Source organism: Alligator mississippiensis, chromosome 1, assembly GCF_030867095.1.
Source record: "Alligator mississippiensis isolate rAllMis1 chromosome 1, rAllMis1, whole genome shotgun sequence".
NCBI lineage: Eukaryota > Metazoa > Chordata > Crocodylia > Alligatoridae > Alligator > Alligator mississippiensis.
In genome coordinates this window covers 459324669-459343672 of record NC_081824.1, presented here as the reverse complement: position 1 = coordinate 459343672, position 19004 = coordinate 459324669, and the positions used below count along the sequence as shown (strand labels likewise).

General features: G+C 47.3%; 2 protein-coding genes across 5 annotated transcripts; one reads left to right on the top strand and one right to left on the bottom strand.

Moving 5' to 3' along the window:
• Positions 1-23: 23 nt before the first annotated feature.
• On the top strand, positions 24-18785 carry LOC109281478 (transmembrane protein 126A-like). Of its 4 annotated transcripts, XM_059722079.1 has the most exons (7): positions 24-100; positions 527-624; positions 1954-2069; positions 4480-4673; positions 6946-7060; positions 15350-15457; positions 17363-18785. In XM_059722079.1, the coding sequence occupies exons 3-6, from the start codon at positions 1963-1965 to the stop codon at positions 15366-15368; spliced, it is 435 nt and encodes a 144-aa protein (XP_059578062.1). In that variant the 5' UTR covers positions 24-100; positions 527-624; positions 1954-1962; the 3' UTR covers positions 15369-15457; positions 17363-18785. The 4 variants fall into 4 exon arrangements, 2 of the variants coding, with proteins under 2 accessions (XP_059578062.1, XP_059578055.1); XM_059722072.1 differs by lacking the exons at positions 15350-15457; positions 17363-18785 and adding an exon at positions 8175-8520; XR_009459829.1 differs by lacking the exons at positions 15350-15457; positions 17363-18785 and adding an exon at positions 8175-8520 and having other exon boundaries at positions 95-117.
• CCDC89 (coiled-coil domain containing 89) lies at positions 15455-16870 on the bottom strand. Its single transcript, XM_014605397.2, has one exon. It carries the CDS (start codon positions 16608-16610, stop codon positions 15534-15536), a length of 1077 nt encoding a protein of 358 aa, XP_014460883.2. The 5' UTR covers positions 16611-16870; the 3' UTR covers positions 15455-15533.
• Positions 18786-19004: the final 219 nt, after the last annotated feature.

The following is a 19004-nucleotide window of genomic DNA, read 5'->3' as shown; positions in this document are numbered from 1 at the left end:
GACCAATCCGCGGCCGGCGTGTTGGGCGCCCAATAGCAGGCGCGCGGCGCGGGGCAAGATGGCGGCCGGGAGGCGGGGCGCAGGGCGCGGCCTAGTGCGGGTAGGTAACAGTGCAAGGTCCGTCCCGTCCCGTCCCGTCCGCGCTGCCCGGGCCCCGCGGGGGCTGCCGGCTGGAGGGGCCCCGGGAGGCGCCGGTGGGTGCAGCGGTCTGGCCCCGTGCTTGGTCCTGCCTCCCCGCCCCGCTGTCCGCGGCTGCCCTTGTGCGGGAGCGACGCGGACTCGGGCCGCAGGAGGCTCCTTCACGAGCCCGGCTCCATTTTTGCCCGCCCCCCGCCCGCCCCAAATGCCCTTCATTGCAGTAGGGTAGAAATGACAGCTCGTGGTGTTTGGAGAGGGCCGTGGGGGGCGGTTGTGCAGCAGCCCGAGGGCGCAGGCGGTAACGCCGGCCCGGGCGCTTCGGGTTCGCGCCGCGGGACTGAAATCTTTCCAGATCTCCGAACTTGGGTTGTTGGTTTTTCCGTCTTAGGTTTACACGTGCGGTTTAGATCCTGTTCGCTGACCGTGTTTTTGACGTGAGCCGGCTGCGAGGAGCCGCTGGGACCTGCCCGTCTGCCCAAGACTTCAGTAAGCTGGGAGCTTCCCGAACGGGTCTGCGCCACCTTAGAAACACCCCGTTCGTTCATCCGAAGGAAGAAAGCTGCGGGCTGCAAATCGAGGAAACCCGTTCTGTAGATCAGGGGTGGGCTGGATACGCACCAGCCTGCGGGCGGGTGCCTACCGACTGGCCGTATCCGTGCGCTTGCGTGGAGCTAAGCCCCGTTCAGTCCCGTGGGGGCTGAGGCAGAGAACCCAGGAGCTGCATGCGAGCCCTGTGCGATGGAGCTGGCAGCCCGGTCACGTGCAGTCCTGGGGGGCTTCACCTTCCGTGGGCTGTGAGTGCCACAAGGGCCGAATGCCTACTGCTGCCGCTACTGCTGGTGGCAGGGGCTTTGTGCAATGGGTGGGGGACGTGTGTGTGAGGGCAGTGTTAATAGGCCCCACGCCAACAACCCCCCACACACACACCACCCCCCATAGACCCTGTACATGCCCACACATCCCTAAAAATGCACCCCCCCACAAAAGCCATCCCCATTCCTCTGTCACAGTATACAAGAGTAATACTTCATTATGCAATCACCTCCATATAAACACTACAGGAACACACACAAATTGAGACAAATACTTTTTTGAAATAACATTTTAAAAAAGGTTATAGTAGACATTTGATTTTTAGTATATATTTGGAGGTTTTTCCTAGTTCCAACATGATGACACCACCCCCGCACCCCTGCACGCAGAGTACTTCTGAGGGTGAGGGTAGGGACTTCCAATGCCAAAGGTCAGGGGTGAGGGGCAGAATATCTGGTCCCAAGATGGGGATTAGGGGGCACCTGTCAAGGGCTGGGGCTTCCCTTGTTCGATAAGTGGCCCTCCAGCCAAAGCAATAGCCCGCCCTAGCTATAGATCATTCTCAATCCAGAAAAGAGAGTATGACAGTAGGAATGCCTTGCTCAGTATGATCATTTTATAGTGGGTTTGACTAAAACCCTTGAACTACCTGAGCCTATCTCAACCCTTCTGAACATGCATCTCTGTTCAGGGTAAAAATAAAAGTCAAGTTGTCAACTAGAAGGAAAGAAAAGAGACCAGGCATCTCAGTGCATTTGTATTCTCTTGGCCTCCCTTTGTAGACTGATATTTCCTACCAAAGAAGGTTGTTTATCAGGGCTTGTGTAGCTATACATTTCACAGACATTTTGGATCATGCCCTGCAGATCTTAGCGGCACTTCTAAATGTTAGAGGTGCTAAGTATTTCTTTCCTACATTTATCTGTTCGTGCACAAGTTAGCTGGGATTACAGTGGGACAGTGTTACTTAACTAAAACTTGTCTTTTCATGTTGTGATGCAGAGCCTCACAATGACACCAGGAAAGCCCCCGGAAGTAGTTTCTCCACTGGAAAAGATAGAGGCTGAAACAGCCAAAGTTCTGCAAGAGTTGTTTGAACAGCTTCCAGAAGAAGATCAGTAAGTGATACGCCCATCTCATTTTGCCAGCAAAGTACTTTTAAAGCCTTTTTTGTGATTTCTTGTCTTATTTTTGTATTTGAAAAACTTTCAGATATTTAGAAGCATATGATCTTCCTTAAATAAAATTTTGATTGCATGTGCCCCTCCCAATCCAGTCCCAGAGGGAAGAGAGGCAGCAGGGATTGCCTGGGCGGGGAGTCTGTACTGCTGCTCCCTCTTCCCATCCTGGACTGGTTTGGAAGAAGGGAGCAGAGGGGCAATGCTCCCCCACCTCTTCCCCAGACCAGGAGCCCTGGTGGGGCTGTGGGCATGCAGCTCTTAGTGTCATATAGAGAGAAGCTCAAAAATGTTCCCCGCTAGAAGTCAATGCCTGTTTGAGGCACGAGACACCTGGGTGGCCAGGATCAGAACAACAGAAAGCACCAGTAGCTGTGGGAACCTCCCATCCTGATCCTTGTGTCCTCTCAAATTTGTTCCCACCCAAGCTATTGTACTATGCCTGACTCCGTAACATTAGGCAGGGAGAATAGCTCAAAAGCTGGGAATTGAAGATGGTCAGGAGTTGGATAGAAACGTATTCCTCTTTTCAAAAATGCCTGCTTGCTCAAACGTTGTGTGAGAATGCATTTGTGGATGCAATTTTCTGTTGAGAGACTTGCCCGCACCCACAGCAAAATAACCCCGGTGATTCTGGCTTCTGTTCAAAATGAAAGAAATCCAAGGTCAGGCCCCTGCTCTATCTCATTTGGAGCAGATACCTTACCCCAGGACTGCTACATCCCAGGGAAGTGCCCTAAGTAGAGACAGTGACAGAGACAGATACCAGTGGTTCTCAACTTTCTTAAACACAAGGTACCTCTCAGAAAATACCAGCTCTTAGTTTTCCCTTGTGTTTTGGCAACAAAAACACAGAGCAGTTCTTCAGTTGCAAAAAGCTCAGAAGGACCACGACAGGACAACATGTTTTAACACTATGAAAGCCTATTTGAAATCTCTAGGTTTGTCTAATGAAGCACGTTTGCTTATGCAACAGTGCTAACATTGCTCAAGGCACTTCAAGGTGCCACAGCACTTTTGCTCAAAATCACCTGTTGACACAGAGCAGAAGAGCTCTGAGAGAGACTGATTGGATAGCTCAGTGGCTAGGGCAGTTCTACATTCAATTTAGTGTTGCAACATAGGAAGTAGATAGAGAAACAAGAAAAAGGATTGAAGGTAAGGATGTAGAACTTAAGCAGTTACCCTGTTGCTTCAGTTCAGATGTCATTCTTGGTAACACACGTTAATACTTGTCTCTTATCATAATCTCTGACAACCTTCTTTAATCAGTCTTCACTTCTTTTTGTTTACTAAATTTCTGCCTCTTGGATCAGCAGTATCAAAACAGGTTGGAACAAAGGACAAAGGGCTAATTTTGGGTAGGATGGAAGGTGGGGCGGGACCTAAAAATCCCTTCACCTTGCAAACACACTGATTTCATAAATGAAGCTCTTCATGACCCCAGGGAATTGAATGGGACTGTACCCAACCCTAGTTCTCTGTCTGTCTCTGCTATTTAGAGAGTCAGTTCTGAGGCAAGGACTGTGTCTTATCTGTTCAGACAAAGCCTGGTACATGTTGCAATATCAATTATTTGTATCTTTATCTCATTCTTTTTTTATTATGCCATCTCATTTTTCAGTAGAGTTCTACATAAAGACTGAAGGCATTGGCCATGGTTAAACAAGTTGGATGTAACTTTTAATATAGATATGAAAGCTTGACACAAAATACCCTGACAAACCCTGTATCACCAAACTGGGTTAGCTTTTGCTCTTTAGTCAGGGGTAATTAAATTCCAGTCTAAGCTTTGAGAAAGCTTTAGGTATGAGGTCTTTGCACCTGGACTAGGGGTTAGCATGATATTATGTGTACCCTCTTTTTTCCTGTCTGCAGCCCTTTAATTAGAAGGTAATTGTTGGGACACCTTTTCTTTAGTTAATAAAGATGACTGTTTTCAGGACCTCTTCGTCCCAGTACCAGCTTAGATTCTTACTCCTCAAAAATTGCGTTCTTGGTCTGCAAATGGGCCACATCAATCTACCTGCAACTACTTGTATGTGTCCATATACTCTACTCTAGCATGCATACAATCAATCTCCTATTGCCATGGTACTTTAGTTTCAGAAGATAACCCTTCCTCCTCAGAAGTCACGCATCGAGTTGTTTCTACTTTATATAAACTTAAACTGCTGTTCATTCTTGGTTCTTACCATTGTCATGGTAATCTCTGAAGCATGAGATTCTGTCCTTTTGTGAAATTATCCAGGTCCTGTTCCTTGAATGGTTCATTGTAGTAATAGGATGGAGAAGGCAACCTTCGTCTCCAGTGCACAGCTGTACAAATAATCTTTTCTCTTTTCCACAGAACATTTTTGCAACGTGGCTCAATCTTCCTTGGACTAAATGCAAGCGTGTGTGGCTTAATAGCAAACAGTTCATTCAGGAAAATCCTAAATATCTCACAGGCTCGTATAGTATCTACATTGCCAACTATTGTCATCCCATTAACCGCAACATACGTAGCTTGCAGCAGTTTCATAGTCCACCCTGTATTAACAGGTAAGCTTGTCGCTCAGTCTTATCATGGGCATTGTTGTGATGTTTCCTGCATCAAATTACTTACAGTTGTCAGTGAGTTTGCTGCCTAAAAGTTCATGCTCTTGGTAAACTGGTGAACTCCTGAAGTGTTAAAAACCTTGCATTGTATGAGGAGCAGGGTGGAGATGCTAGAGCAAGGCCTGAAGCAAGCACCTTATTCTTCAAGCTGAATGGAAGAGGGTGTCTGTCAGGCATGCACAAACAGAAATGCTCTGAAGGATTCCCTGGCTACTCTGAAAGTTGGGGGCAGGGGAGGCTGTGACCCTTCTGGGGTGGCTAGAGAGGAGGCTTCCAGTGAGGAGAGGGGAAATGGAGGTCCCAAGTGGAAGGAGCTGGTTGTGACTGGGAGGAGGTTGATCCTGGGAGATTATCACAGGAACTGTGATGAGGGTGCATCTCTGGGAGCACCCCAACAGCCTAGGGTTTTGTCACACTATTCATAGGACAAGTTTTTTCTGACTTAGAGCTTGTAAAAGGATCCATCTGAAAATATCCTGGTATCAGGCTTTTTAAAATTGATACTTGGCTGCATTTCAGTATGTTAAGGTCATGAAGAGTGCAGTGATACAGCAATCCAAATTAAGTGACTTTTTATTAAACCATGTAGGTAGCTGAATGGCAGAGCATCTCAACAGAAGAGGTAACCTCCTTTTTTAGGTTATTTCATACTCAGCTGAAATGATGCTAATGGTTGCCCTTCATTGAGCCTGCCCCTTTAATTTACATTAGAATATAAATTAGACCAGGGCAGGCAATTATTTTGGCTGGAGGGTCACTTAAGTTTTGGTGAGCTGTCAAGGGCCACATGAGTAGCCCCGCCCCTGGTCACCATATTGGGACAGGAAATCCCACCCCCTAACCCCTGAGCTTTGCCACTAGAAGTCTCTCCCCGTGTCCCCCAGAAATACTCCTTTTGGGAATGGGGTAGGGAGGTTGCATTTTAGAACCAGTAAAAAACAAATCATACACTAAAGGTCAAACACCGGCTATAACATTTGTTAATTTTATTGCAAAAAATATTTGTCATGATTTGTGGTTGTGTAGTGTACATAGAAGGGATTGCATACTTTCTCAGAAATGAAGTCTTATTCTTGTATATTATGTGTGTCTGGTTGGGTGTGGGAGGTGTATATGGTGGGGTGTGGAGGGTTGTGAAGGGGGTGTGGCTGTGTGGTGAACATAGAGTCTCTTGAGATGTGTCTCTGTTGGTAGGAGTTGTGGAGGCAGGGTGAGGGAGGGTGGGGAGTCCCCTCCCACACACACACTCCCTCCATGGAATGCAGCCCCTGCTGTTGACAGCAGCAGCAGGTGGGCATGCTCGAGGCACTCATGCCTGGAACAGGTGCTGGCACTCAACAGGGTGTGGCTCCAGCCGGTACTGCATGGGAGTGAGGAGCGCAGCCTACCCGGCCCGCCTGTATTGCAGAGGTTGTGCACAGTGTGCTTGCACCTCCTGCACTTGCACCGAGGGAAGCCCTCTGCTGGACTCAGCGAGGAAGCAGGGGTGGGGGCTCCTTCCAATCCCAAGGAGCCCAGGGACCTGCACAGTAGGTGCAGGGAAGGCAGCTGGCTCCAGCATGGGGCTTCCCCTGGTGCGAGTGTGGGAGCTGCAGGAGCACCACACAGAGCCCCTGCGATAGAGGCAGGCTGTGCTTCTCGCTTCCCCACCCAGCAGTGGCTGGAGCCGCATGCTGCCAGGCACCACTGCCTGTGCTGGGCACGAGCATCCCAGCCTGCTGCTGGTCCCTACACCTCCCTCATTGTCCCTCACACTTATGCCCTGCCCAGCTGAGCTCCATGCCCCTGCCATCCCTCTGGGCATGGGCTCTACACTGTTTCATGTTTCTGCCCAGCTGCATCTGAAGCTCTGCTCCCCCCACTTCCCTAGCTGCTGCTGGAGCAAGCTGAGCACTGGGGAAACTGAGCAGGTTCCCATGGGGTGGGTGCAGCAGGGACAGCAGAAGCCCTGCCCAGAATCTTCTGCTGGTCAGGCCGGGCACTTCTGCCCATGAGGTTGGGAGCGAAGTACAATAGGGTATGTTGGGAGCTATGCGTGGGCTCCTTGCTCCCATCCTCAAAGACAGAAAGGCTGGGCAGGGTACAGTTCTCTTGGGGGGCTGTCAAGATGTAGGCTGGATGAAAGTGCGTGGCAGGCCAGATCCAGCTCATGGGCCGTATTCAGCCCTAAGTTACTCATATGTCATCTTGCCATGGATATGTCTTTGTCATCTAGGTGATCCAAACTGTTTATCCTGCACTGTAGTCAAAGGAGGATTAATTGGGTCTGGTCTAGGTACTCTGTACCCCGTTGCATTGGCTTTGTTCCTAAATGGAGGCCTGGCAGCAAGGTAAGTCTTATGACTTCAACATTTTCTGAAACCTGAAATCACTTATTTTAATCTAGAGCAGCGATTCTCAAACAGATCCATTTAAGGGTGTCACCTAACATCAGCACTGCTGGGGGAACAGCCACCTACACACGATTTGCAAAACAGTGCAAGTGAAAGCTAAGAGCTGACACTTGCCAAGGGGTGCCTTGCGTCTAAAAAGTTTGAGAACCACTGCTCTAGAGTGTGTCAAGGAATGCATGGTTGGCTCTTTTGGACTTTTTAATAGCCAAAAGGATTGAAGATGGTCCGTGGACAGCAGGGCAGACCCTATGAGGAGAGGCTATGGGACCTGAACCTGTTCAGCCTTCACAAGAGAAGGCTGAGAGGGGACCTGGTGGCTGTCTATATACTTAGCAGGGGGGACCAGCGGGTAATGGGAGAGACCCTGTTCACCCATGCACCTCCCGGAGTAACAAGGAATAACGACCATAAGTTGTTTGAGAGTAGTGTCTTCTAATATCCAGCCTGAACCTATTTCAGAGTCAGGGCAGCTAGGATCTGGAACCAACTTCCAAGAGAAGTGGTGCTGGCTCCTACCTTGCGGGTATTTAAGAGGAAGCTTGACAGTTACCTAGCTGCCGTGATATGAGTCCAGTATTCTCTCCTGTCCAGGGCAGGGGATCGGACTTGATGATTTACTTGATGATCCCCCTGGCTTCTCGCCCGAGCCACTGCAGGAATGTGCATGCATTTCCTGAATCAAAAATGAATCTCTCTCCACTTAGAAATCGGTTCATTCTCTGCAGTTTAGACTAAGCTGCCAAGATTGAATCAATTCAGGATCAAGCTTAAAATATGCTTTCTAAACATGGCAAGTGTTAAACGGGTGGGAAATGGATGAGATCAATTTGTGCATCTCATCTTGAAGCAAGCACTACTTCCCACTTGCTAAAAACATTTCTCTTACCTAAAATTCTAATGCGTACTCTATTTTTTGGAGGGCATAGGGATAGGAGCTGCCACTTCTTTTAACCATTTTCCTAACTGTCACTTTATCAGCCACTTTACATTTACTACATGGTGTTATTGATGTTGTCAAGTAACAGACTGCTCACTTTCTCATTTTATTTAGGTACAGCACGACTCCCTTGCCACATTTAGGGAGTTCATTACACTTCTGGATCACTGCTTCTAGACCAGTCTTTAAAAAGATGAGTCTTGTCCTGGCTTTACAAACCATGGCTGGAGCTTACCTTGGATTCCGCAGTCATGAAATGTATCATTAAATGTTGCAGATACCTCAAACTGAAAAATGACCTTAAAGATTAAATGTGATAACTAGACAACCCTCTCAGCTGCTTTCCGGGAAATACCATAATAAAAATGGAACTGATGGGGGAAGATATTGAGTTGTAAGTAGAAATGCAAGACAAGATTTGCATTGATGTGGTCCTTGAATACAAAATCCTCTATTATAACTTGCCATTTTCATTTATGCTGTTTTTGAAAGAGGAAAAATACCAACACAAACACAGCATAGAGAGAGTAGTCCATAGTTCAGTTATGATTGAGGCGTCCGACGTATGTGGCTAAGTATTTACTGCTCCAAAAGCCTGGCGTGAAAGATGCTTAATTTGTCTGATCCCATTTGAATGGAAGTATAGAGCCCACCTCCATTCATTCATATCATATATGTCTTTGCTTTAACTACATTGAACCAGAGGGCACATTTGCAGTAGATTGGATTAGGACCAAAAAGAGAACTTCCACCCTTGTTAACCTTTAAGGGAGTACTGAACTACATCTTCTTCCCTGTCTTGAATTCTTCCATTTACACTTTTTTCTCCTCCTTTAGCAAGCCTTTATTTTAGATGGCTTGTAGGTTGAACTTAAGCAGTCTCATCTGTTTCACATACCGTACATGGAAAGGTACCTGTTAATGCAGTTACAAAACAGGAACACTTTTTAAATTCTGTTTTTGCACCCAACTCAAAGCATGAGGTACATGCTTAATGTTACATGCCAAAAAACCTTTATTTATATTTTTTACCACAGCTTAAGTATAGTAATTATTTCACCTGTTGACAAGTTGTGAGGATCAAGCTATTCTAAGAACGAAGCTGATATTCACTGATTTAGGATCATTTTCCACTTAGTCTGTTTGTCCAGAGTATGTCAGTGACGCTCTGCTCCTCTCTTCCCATGAAATATCACTGAGCAACAAAAATACGACTTTCCATCCTGAAATGTTTTCATTTATGCATCGGTTAATCTAAACTATCAACGTTTTAAGTGGGCCCAATGTCGTCTGCCTTGTGATGCTATAGGCAAGGACAGTGAGAGAAGTTGGTCTGGAGGCACTAGAATGGAGTTGAAATTGGCATGGGAACCTCAGTCTCCCTTCTCAGCTCAGCGCGTTGAGCAACGCCTCTTATATTTAGCCTTCATCTTTCTCAGGGTTGTTTCACACCTTTCGGCTAGGGACAGTCCATCTTTGCAGGCTAGTCTAACCCACAGAAAATGAACCGATTTGTAAGTGGAGAGACATTCACTTTTGCTTCAGGACGTGCCTGCAGTGGCTCAGGCTAGAAGCCAGGGGGCTCCAGGGTGAGCCTTCCTTTCCCTTGCACAATGCTGAGCTGGAGGGCTGGGCCATGGTAAGGCCCTGGCAGGAGGCTATGATTAGGGAGGGGTTTAAATCCCCATGCTTGTCTGCACCGTCCACAGCTAGGGTGTGCCTGGAGGGGGAAGCCACCCTCACAGGTACTAGTCTAGAAGTATGGGTGGGGGAAACTCAGGTGCACATGCTCAAATCTTTGCTGAAAGACCCTACCCTACCCCCCCTCCCACCCCCATTATTTCTCCCTTCCATGCTAGGCTGTGACACCACAGAGGCCACGAAAAGCAGTCATCCCTTCAGAAGATAACAGTCCTTCACCAGTGTGGCTATGCCAGTGGCTGCAAAGAGAACCGAGAGTCAATAGACTTGATGTGATGTATATTATTTTAGAAACTTGAGATAACAGAAAATACTTTCTTTAGCATTCTTTCCAGCTACTCAGGAAGTTTCTCCCAAACTTGTTCCTCAATCTTCTGGAAGTCTCCTGCCTGCTGATCAGAAGTCATCCCCTTACCTTTCACAGCTCCTTAGTTTTCTCCAAGGGCTTTTTATACCATCTCTTTATTGACCTTAGGATTGAGGCAGAGCCCCCAAGACCGTCTCTGGAGCCCATATATAGGATCTACTCTATCTAACTGTGAGGCTTGGAAATGAGTAGAGATATAACCCAAGCATGAATATACCCCAAATCTATACTGCTCTCCTGTCAGAGCAGGTGGTTAGAAAGAGTAAATGTCCTGCATGTGTCCTGGCACTGAGATGTGAATAGCCAAAGATGAGGTAACTACTTTCCAAATGAGGGTGCCAGAATGGTAAGCCCCTAACTAAAAAGAGCAGCCATCGAGCCCAGGTGGTAATTGTTACACAAGAAAGACTTACCCCTGCTGACAGCCAAGGTTGGGACAAGAACCTTAGGCAACTGCATGCGTTCTTCTGCACAGTTTTAAAAAAAAAAAAAAAAGGTTTGGATCATATGCATACTCAGCACATTGTGAGAGTTCACCTACCCATGTGTCTGTGTGATGCAAATACTTTAATAAATTCCTAGTGGACCAACCCCTGGCAGCTCCACCCTTCCCACACAAGTGGGATAGCCAGTTCTATAAGAAAAACCTTTGTGCTGTAGGTCCTGCAATCCAGAGTGCCTCCTGGATGGCTTAGCCAAGAATACACCTTTGGGCTGGTGCAAGTGGAATGAACTGAGGCTGTTTTTTTGTATCAGTGTCACTTTTTCAAAAACAACATAGAACCTTTTAAGTACAAGAAAAGGATGTGGTTCTGTAGGGGCTCCCTCCCTTCCCAAAGGGAGAAGGTGAGTAACCCACAAGTCACACACCAAGGTAAAACTCAGGTACAAGTCTTTATTGCAATGAATACAACACACACACACACACACAAGGCGCTACTGTGTTGGGCAGGAGGAAAGGCACGCCCCACCGTGTCCTATATTATTACCTGATGGGTCCTCCACTTTCCACTGGCCTTTCACACAGTTCACAAAGGGGAATTTCACTGAGAAATGGTGGGCTCCACCAATCCGGCTTGCAATAATCCCTGCACCATTTCACTCGCCCCTTTTTCAGCCTCAGGCATCAATGGATAGGGATGCACAAAACGTGGCTTCACTCCCTTCTCCAATTCAATTTGTTTTCCAACCTTGGTATTCTCCGCGTCCCATTCCGAGTGGACCCATGGCCTGTCTCTGGCATGGGAACCTCCTTTTCTAGGGCCGTCGCTCTGGCAGGGCCCATCTATAACACAGTGACTAAGGACGTTGGTTCCCAATATCCATATTGGGTGTCGAGTTGCGGTCACTACCGTTGGGACCTCCCGCCTCCCTACCTTCACCATATGGATTCACCTTTAATTTCCTGTCCTCTAATTTCTCCACCCCCCAACCCTTTTCAGCACTACGGGGTGTCCATTGCGGGGGTGTTCCCATTGGAAGATTGTTACCTCTGCCCCTGTATCCATCAGGAACCACCCTGCCACCTCCCCCCCTTCAAGCAATCTGGGCAAAAAGCTACCTGCTGGAATCCCTGGGGATTCATCCCACTGGGAGCCAAGGTGGGGGCATCCCTTGCATCCCCTCCCCAGGGCCCCCCTAATCTAAATGTAAATCCTTCAAGTCACGGTAGAGCCCCCCTGGAGTCTCAGGCTCCCGTCCTAAGGGTGGTGCCAAAGGAACAACCGCCACGGCACAACAGCCCTCCTCCTTTCCCCCAAGGTTATTTTCTTTCCAGAGTCTATACAACTTACTTGTGGGCTTCCCATCAGTTTGCTCCAACAGGATCCCCTTTTTTCTCAGCTCTATCCATAGCTGTCAGCAGGGAATATTCTTTGAATTCCCCGACATCTTTATTCTCGCCACCTGTTTTAGTTTTGGCTGTTCCCTGGCCAAATTGATCAAAGTCTGCAACCCCTTTATAATATTTTTCAGAGGTGGGTTCATCCAGGTATCCTATCGTTGCATTAGAAGACCCTGCAAAGGACCTGTCCCCTTATGAAAGGTACTTTCCTATGCGGTCCTAGTGACTGACCCTTAAGGGATCACTCTCTAACTGGTCCCCCAAAGCTGCTTCAATGAACGCATCCCCACTTAATTGGCGTACCGCCCCGCCCAATCTACCCACTTAGGTTCTCTAGTGTGTCAATCCCTGGACAATTCCCAGTCCAATGATTTTAATGCAAATCCCATTAGCTGCTATGCATAATATCCTGACTTATTTGAATTTATTCTCAGGGACGCTTGTGCTGACTTGTACCATTCCCTGGTGAATATTTTTGCTAACACAGCCAGTGACTCTTGGGGAGTGAAAAACTTATCTAACCCTTGGGCTACTACCCAGTTAGCCCACATAGCCCAGGTTTCCTTTGTGTCTTTTGCCCAACCCAGTAGCTCAATTTGGAGGTCAGTTGGCTTCCAGGGAACCATTTCCCATTCCTGCCCAGTAGTTTGTCCAGTTGTATCCTGTTGTACCCTGGTTTTCATCACAGCGCTTACCTCTGGCCTCCTCAGAGGAGAATCTTCCTCCGAAGGGGTTGTCTCCTGTTCCTGGAATGGAGAGGGCAGGTCGGTCACCCTGGTCCCTGACCAGATCAGTTGCCACCACCTCTCGCTCCGCCCCTGTTTCCAGATCCTCTGCTGGCAACACAGTCCCCACCATTTCCCACAACAAAGAAACAGCACCTTTTAGTAACACAGTTTTCCCGGGCTTTCTGCCTATTTGCCACTGAGCAAAAACTCCTTCCACCGTGGCAAGGGACCTGAGGTCCCTCAACCCGCAGGATATCCATGGATGCAATTTTTACTAAGCTCCACCAGTCGTGGCTTTTCCCCGGCACGTGAACATATCCACTACTCCTCAGACACAACTGGCCAGGCTGCCCTTGAGGAGGGGTCTTTCATGCCCGCATTCTCCACTACTTGTAGGGGCTCCTTCCCTTCCCAAAGGGAGAAGGTGAGTAACCCACAAGTCACACGCCAAGATAAAACTCAGGTACGAGTCTTTATTGCAATGAGTACAACACACATGCACACACACACAGAGTTATTATTATCATACCCACAAGCAGCTAGCATGTCTGGCAGGAAGAAAGGCACTCCCCACCCTGTCCTGACCTGATGGGTCTCGGGAACCCCACCCTGCGTCCAGGGTAGCAAGACTAGCTCCTTTATCAGGTCCTCAGCCTTGCACTCCCTGAAGTAGTTCCGCCCAAGCCTTTGTTCTCATGACCTTTATACCTTTCTGCTTCCCATCTCCATTGGATCCTCCAATCACGCAAAGCTTCTAACCTTATCACTTTTTGCAGGTTAGAGCAAGCCTCATCATATGCTGCAAAGCAGGGTCACCTCAGGCCTTGCCGCAGTGCCCCTTTCCAGAGCCGTTATTTCGGATACTTTTCCAGAACAGTTAGTTACATAAAGCAGTTCCCCTTTTCTTACTTTCAGCAGATCAGCAGATGCATTAGGTCATGATCCCGCGGCCTCCGGGTTCCGTGAAGCTGACCCCCCGCTTCGGGGTATCAGTTTGGCCTCCACCCAGAGGCCTCTTTGGGACGGGCCTCACAGGTTCATATAGCAGAAAGTTCTTCATTAGTACATTTTCTAGTCACCTACATGCTTGTAGTTCAACTTGTAGTTTGCAAGATATTTGCAATGAAAAAAAGAACAGAATTTAGTTGCTGCGCTGTAACACTCGGGACGAGAATGCTGACTCGAGACAACAATTCAGTGCAGAAACATTTCATCAAGTGTAAAAATCTACTCAGTCTATTAGGACATGAAAAAACATGAGTGTAATGCTATAGTTACTGGCTAGTTGCTATTTCAAGCCTAATATTGAAACGTGTTTCTCACTCATTTTAAGCGACATTAGGATAAATGCCTAATATTGAAACGTGTTTCTCGCTCATTTTAAGCGACATTAGGATAAAACTGAGATTCAGGTTAAGGATGCAGATTTTCTCTGACTACTCAGCCATCTGAGTTCTGCTATTTAATAACCCATGTTATCTCGAAAGATACTTTATACTTTTTCTGAGACCTATCAAGTAGAAAGAGGAATTTTAAATTGTAAATCGACTTGGTTTTCTGCTTCTTCCAACTGAGAAACTAGCCTCATTTGTATGCCCGTATAAAAAAAACCCCCTTAAATGACTGGGTTATGGTTTGTAATAGTAGCTGCATCATACAAATTGGACACCGGTTTTCAAATTATTCCTCTAGCACATTTGGAAAAGGTCTATTAAAATCTTTAGGCCAGAGGAAAGTGTTTAAAATCCTGAAGTCAGCAAAAATAAATGTAGGCATTTGTTTTAGTTGCATCTTTTGCCTTGTAGTAGTTTACCATTGCAGCAAAAACAAGTCGCACAAAAATACGCACTATTGCTTTCCTGTATTCTAAAAGAGAAATTATTGTCTAAACAAAATAAACAGCTCAAATCTCTGGCAGTCAAAGCAAAAGCAGTGCTCTTCCTATCAGGTCCCCTACGACCAACTCAGAGCATCTGCTCCAACATCACACTCAAGTTCTCCAGACAATTCAGTTTGTGATTTCTTGTTCCTCAATTTCCCAAACAGGTTTTTAAACTTTTTGCAGCCTGAGAACAAAAACCATGAGGTTAGCAAAATGCAGGATAATAAATCATCCACAGCCTGGCTTAAGCATGGTTTAAACAAGGACTGCCCCCTGCCTTCCTCTTTTCAAATTACCTTTTGTATTCCAATCACACATCCCACTTTACACACTGCTCTGTGCTGTCCTTTAACAACATCTGATGAAGTCAGCTCAATTTTATGAAAGCTTCTGCTCTACATATAATTTTTTTTAGTCTGTAAGTGGCACTCCATCTTTTGACTGAGTCATGCACTTGACTGCATGGTGCCAGGGGCTAGATCTGGCTTGTTGGCTGGGGTTGTGTACCCCTGGTTTATAAGGTGTATAGGTGGTCAACATCTCTCCCACATACAAACATTTAATCTATTATAAGATATCAACAAATCTTGCTTGCATTTTCTCTGGGGCCATCATAACGGCACTTCATTTAGGAAAGCAACTAACACGGTTTGAATGTTCTGCAGCAATGAGGAGAGACAGGACCAAAGAAGAATCCAAGTCATACTTACAGACCTTCCACTCTTAGGTTCCTCATTTATTTAATATAAATTTGTTTTACTGTTTCAGAGTGCCACATCTAGACTGAGATGTGCAATATGTAGCATGGAAGCATAATAGAAGTGAGCTACAAACCAGCCCATTGTTAAGACAGCAGGCACAGTAATCAGAAATCAGGTAAGATCACAAAAAAAAAAAGCTGGAGCAGTAGATATTTCTGCTGAGAACTGGGAGAGGAAAGGAGGTGTGAGGATCATGCAGCGAAGTGGCGGAGTTTGGTATTCAGCTTTTTTTCTTTAGTGAGCAAGTCCATGCTGTGTTTCTTGTAAGCTTCAAACTGCTTCCGCAGCTCATTATATGCCTGCTCACTTCCCTCCAGCCGCCGCTGCAGCTCCTGGACCCTCAGCCCGCTATCCACTACTGCTGCTTGCCTCTCAAAGCGCTCATCTGCAATTTGCTTAGCCTTCTCTGTAGCCTCCAACTTCTTCTCCAGCTGCTGGACCTCCCGTTGCTTCTCCTGCAGCATTTTGCCCCTGTCCATGGCCAAATGCAAGAGCTCCTCCTTCTCCCGGCTCACCCTGTCCAGCTTGGCCTGCAACTCATTACCCTCAACTCTTTGCTGCTTTTCTGCCTGCTCCAGCTGTGCAATCACTTGCTGGTACTTCTGCAGGGTTTGTACCTGGCTTCTCAGTGAATGAACTTCCCTGGCATGATCACTGGCTTGCTGGCTCTGAGCTTCCAGCAGCTCCTTCTCTCGCTCCTGAGCTTTGTCTCTCTCTTGAGCCCAGGTCTCCTTTAAGGCACCCAGTTCTCGAGAGACCATCTTCTCCTGGGAAGCTAGCTGAAGTATCTCGGCCTCCTTCTCCCTAAGGGCCTGGCTGAAGAGACTCTGGTTCTCCTCTCTGAGACGCTTATTTTCCTCCCTCAGCTGCATGTTCTGACGCTTGTGCTCATCCTTAAAGTAGATCATGTCCTCATGGTTGGCAGCCAGGTCCATAAAGCGCTCCTCCAGCTGTTGAGCCCGCTGGGTCTGGCTTTTCAGGTTTGCAGCATCCTTCATCCTCAGCTCCTCCAGCTCCGCATTGAGCTGTTCCAGTGCCTTGCAACGCATTTGGGCTTCATCACCTCGTTTCTTTAGTATGCAGATGAGCTGAGACTGCTCATGGAGGCGGGAGCGTAGAAAAGCCTTCTCACCCTTCTCCCCTGCAGGGAGCTCATGGAGCTTCTCCAAGGCCTTACAGAGATCTGCTAGGTCTCCCGTTCCTAATTCAGTTTCTGGTGGGCCATTTGAGAGACAGGCCATCTCTGGGCCCTCCTCATCCTGAGGCATGGAGGTGCTGTTTCTCACCGAGCTGAACTCGTCCGCTTTTGCAGCCCCTTGTGGTAGCAATGTTGAAATGAGTTCCCAGTACCTAGCGGTCCTCGTTTCCTGGCCCGCAGCGCTGCGATTGGCAGAGGGGCTCTGGGAATTCTATCGCATCACAAGGGAGAAGTCCTGGACATTCTGGAGCAGGTCGCAGTCCACAAACACATCACATGTCTTGGCCTTGCAGAAGCACAGCGCAGTTCCCTGTCATACATATGCAATGTTAAGGAATGTCTGAGAAAACAAGTCTAGAGAATTAGATTAGTCCTTATCCACACCCATTTATTTGAAGAAACCTTTGCGTATATTTGCTGTTGGCGGCGCACAGCTGCAGTGACTCCAAGCAAGTAAAAATAGTTTACTTAAAGAAAGGAATAAAGTTGGAGGCAATTCCATAGACAGCGTTCTTCCACCCTCTGTCCTGGCCCTGTTGATATTAAAACTACAGCTTATTTTAACAATTCAAAGCAAAGCTTATTGCACTAGCCTTCTAATTGATGCTAAAATCCTTGACAATGTATCCTTTCTAGTAATGAGAAGTGCCTGTTTCTTTTGCACAGCTTGGAGTTCTAGTCATGTAAGAACACTAACTGCTAATAATTATTACTGCAAGCAGAGGCCAGCAGAGGCAAGGATCTATGTGGGTGATATCCTTCATTGGACCAACTGCATGGCTGGGGCACACAAGCTTTCAAATCAATTGCATTCTTTTTCAGATTATAAATCCTTGCTTCACATTTCCTGGACCATCATGGCTACAGCATCACTTCAACACTACTGCAAGTAGAACTATTTCATACTTAGAGTTGGTTTGGGAAGCCTAGCAACCTGGGCTCTAACTTGAGCTCTACTCTAACTTTAGCTCCTTGTATAAACTCAGGTATGCCACCATATGTGCCTCCATTTCCTCATCTGAAAAATAGGGGGAAATGTTGTTACAGTATAGCAGTGTTGCCATCTCTCATGATTTTTGGCACTGTTCTTAAAGTCTAAGCTTCAGGAACGTGAAAAATGTAGCTATTGCTTTTATGCATATATATATATATATAAAAGAAAGAGCTAAGTTGTGCACATTTCCAAATGGTAGACTTTAGAACAACGCCAATCATCATGAGAGTTGGCAATACTGGTATAGTCCTCAACCCGGACTGGGGCTCGATCATACTCCGTGCAAGTATGAAAAGAACAGTATACGCTCTAAAAAGTTTCCAGTCTTTGGTGATAGGTGATCACCAGGGATCCGAGTTTTCCATTTCGCACAGAAAATTGAGAAAACCATGGATTCCCTGTTTTTATCGGAGAAAAGGTGGATTTCTCTTTTTAGCAGAGAAAGCTGCGGATTCTCCACTTTGCTAAGCGCTCTTACAGGGCTTCACAGCTCCAGCCTGCAGGAGCCAATTGCAAAAAGGGCGAGAAACCCCCAGCCCTGGCCAGTGGGGGAGGGAGACGGGGGAGGGCAGAGTCTAAGCCTCTGAGGCAGCCTGGGCTGGGCTCAAGCTCTCACACACCTTTGCCCCTGGAGCATGGAGCTAAGTGGGCCTGTGGTGCAGGGCTGGGGGAGATGGTTGGGTCTGAGGGAGCAGGGGGTGCTGCCGGCCCCAGGCGGCACATCGCAGCTGGGAGCGGGGCCAGGGGATGAGGGCAGGGGTGCCCCTCTGCGGGGGGCTTTGCAGGCAAGTGATGCGGGGCTCAGTGTGTTGGTGCCCACCATGTGCAGGGCACGCACATGCCGCCTGGCTGGCTGCCCGGGGCACCCGCCCACAGGCACCCGGCTCGGGCAGTCCTGGGGGGCACCGCAGCTGCGGAGGGAAGGATGCACTGGACCCCCAAGCAGCTCAGGCAGGCTCCAGGCAGGGGGAAAAAAAAAAGATCATGCTCACCACTTTTCTTGGCAGGAGACTGCTTTCCCGCGCTGCTGCCAGGCTGCCTGCAGGGCTTCCTGCAGAGCCACACAGAGCCTGGTGCTTCGCTCCGCGGCTCTAGGAGCAACCACCTAAAACTCCTCGGACAACAACAATAACTAACCGGCAAATATTTTAAATACAGACACACTGAAAGATACCAGTCACGTCTTTTCAACACAAAATCTGTGTCAAAATTCCTTTGCACTGTATGAAATAAAGCAAATTGTAAGCTCTACGGCAAGTAAATCTCAAAACCTGCCCTTTGTTCTCCTAAAGACACTTAAAATAATCATTCATTAAGCTGTGTACGCAAAAGTATACTTATATTTGCTTATTAAATTGCAAGTCATGCAAAGATAATATGAATGTGTACACAATACCGATGCAAATTTGATTTAAAATGTTTCTTAATTCAAGTCACACATAAATATTATTGTACAACTACAAAAATATT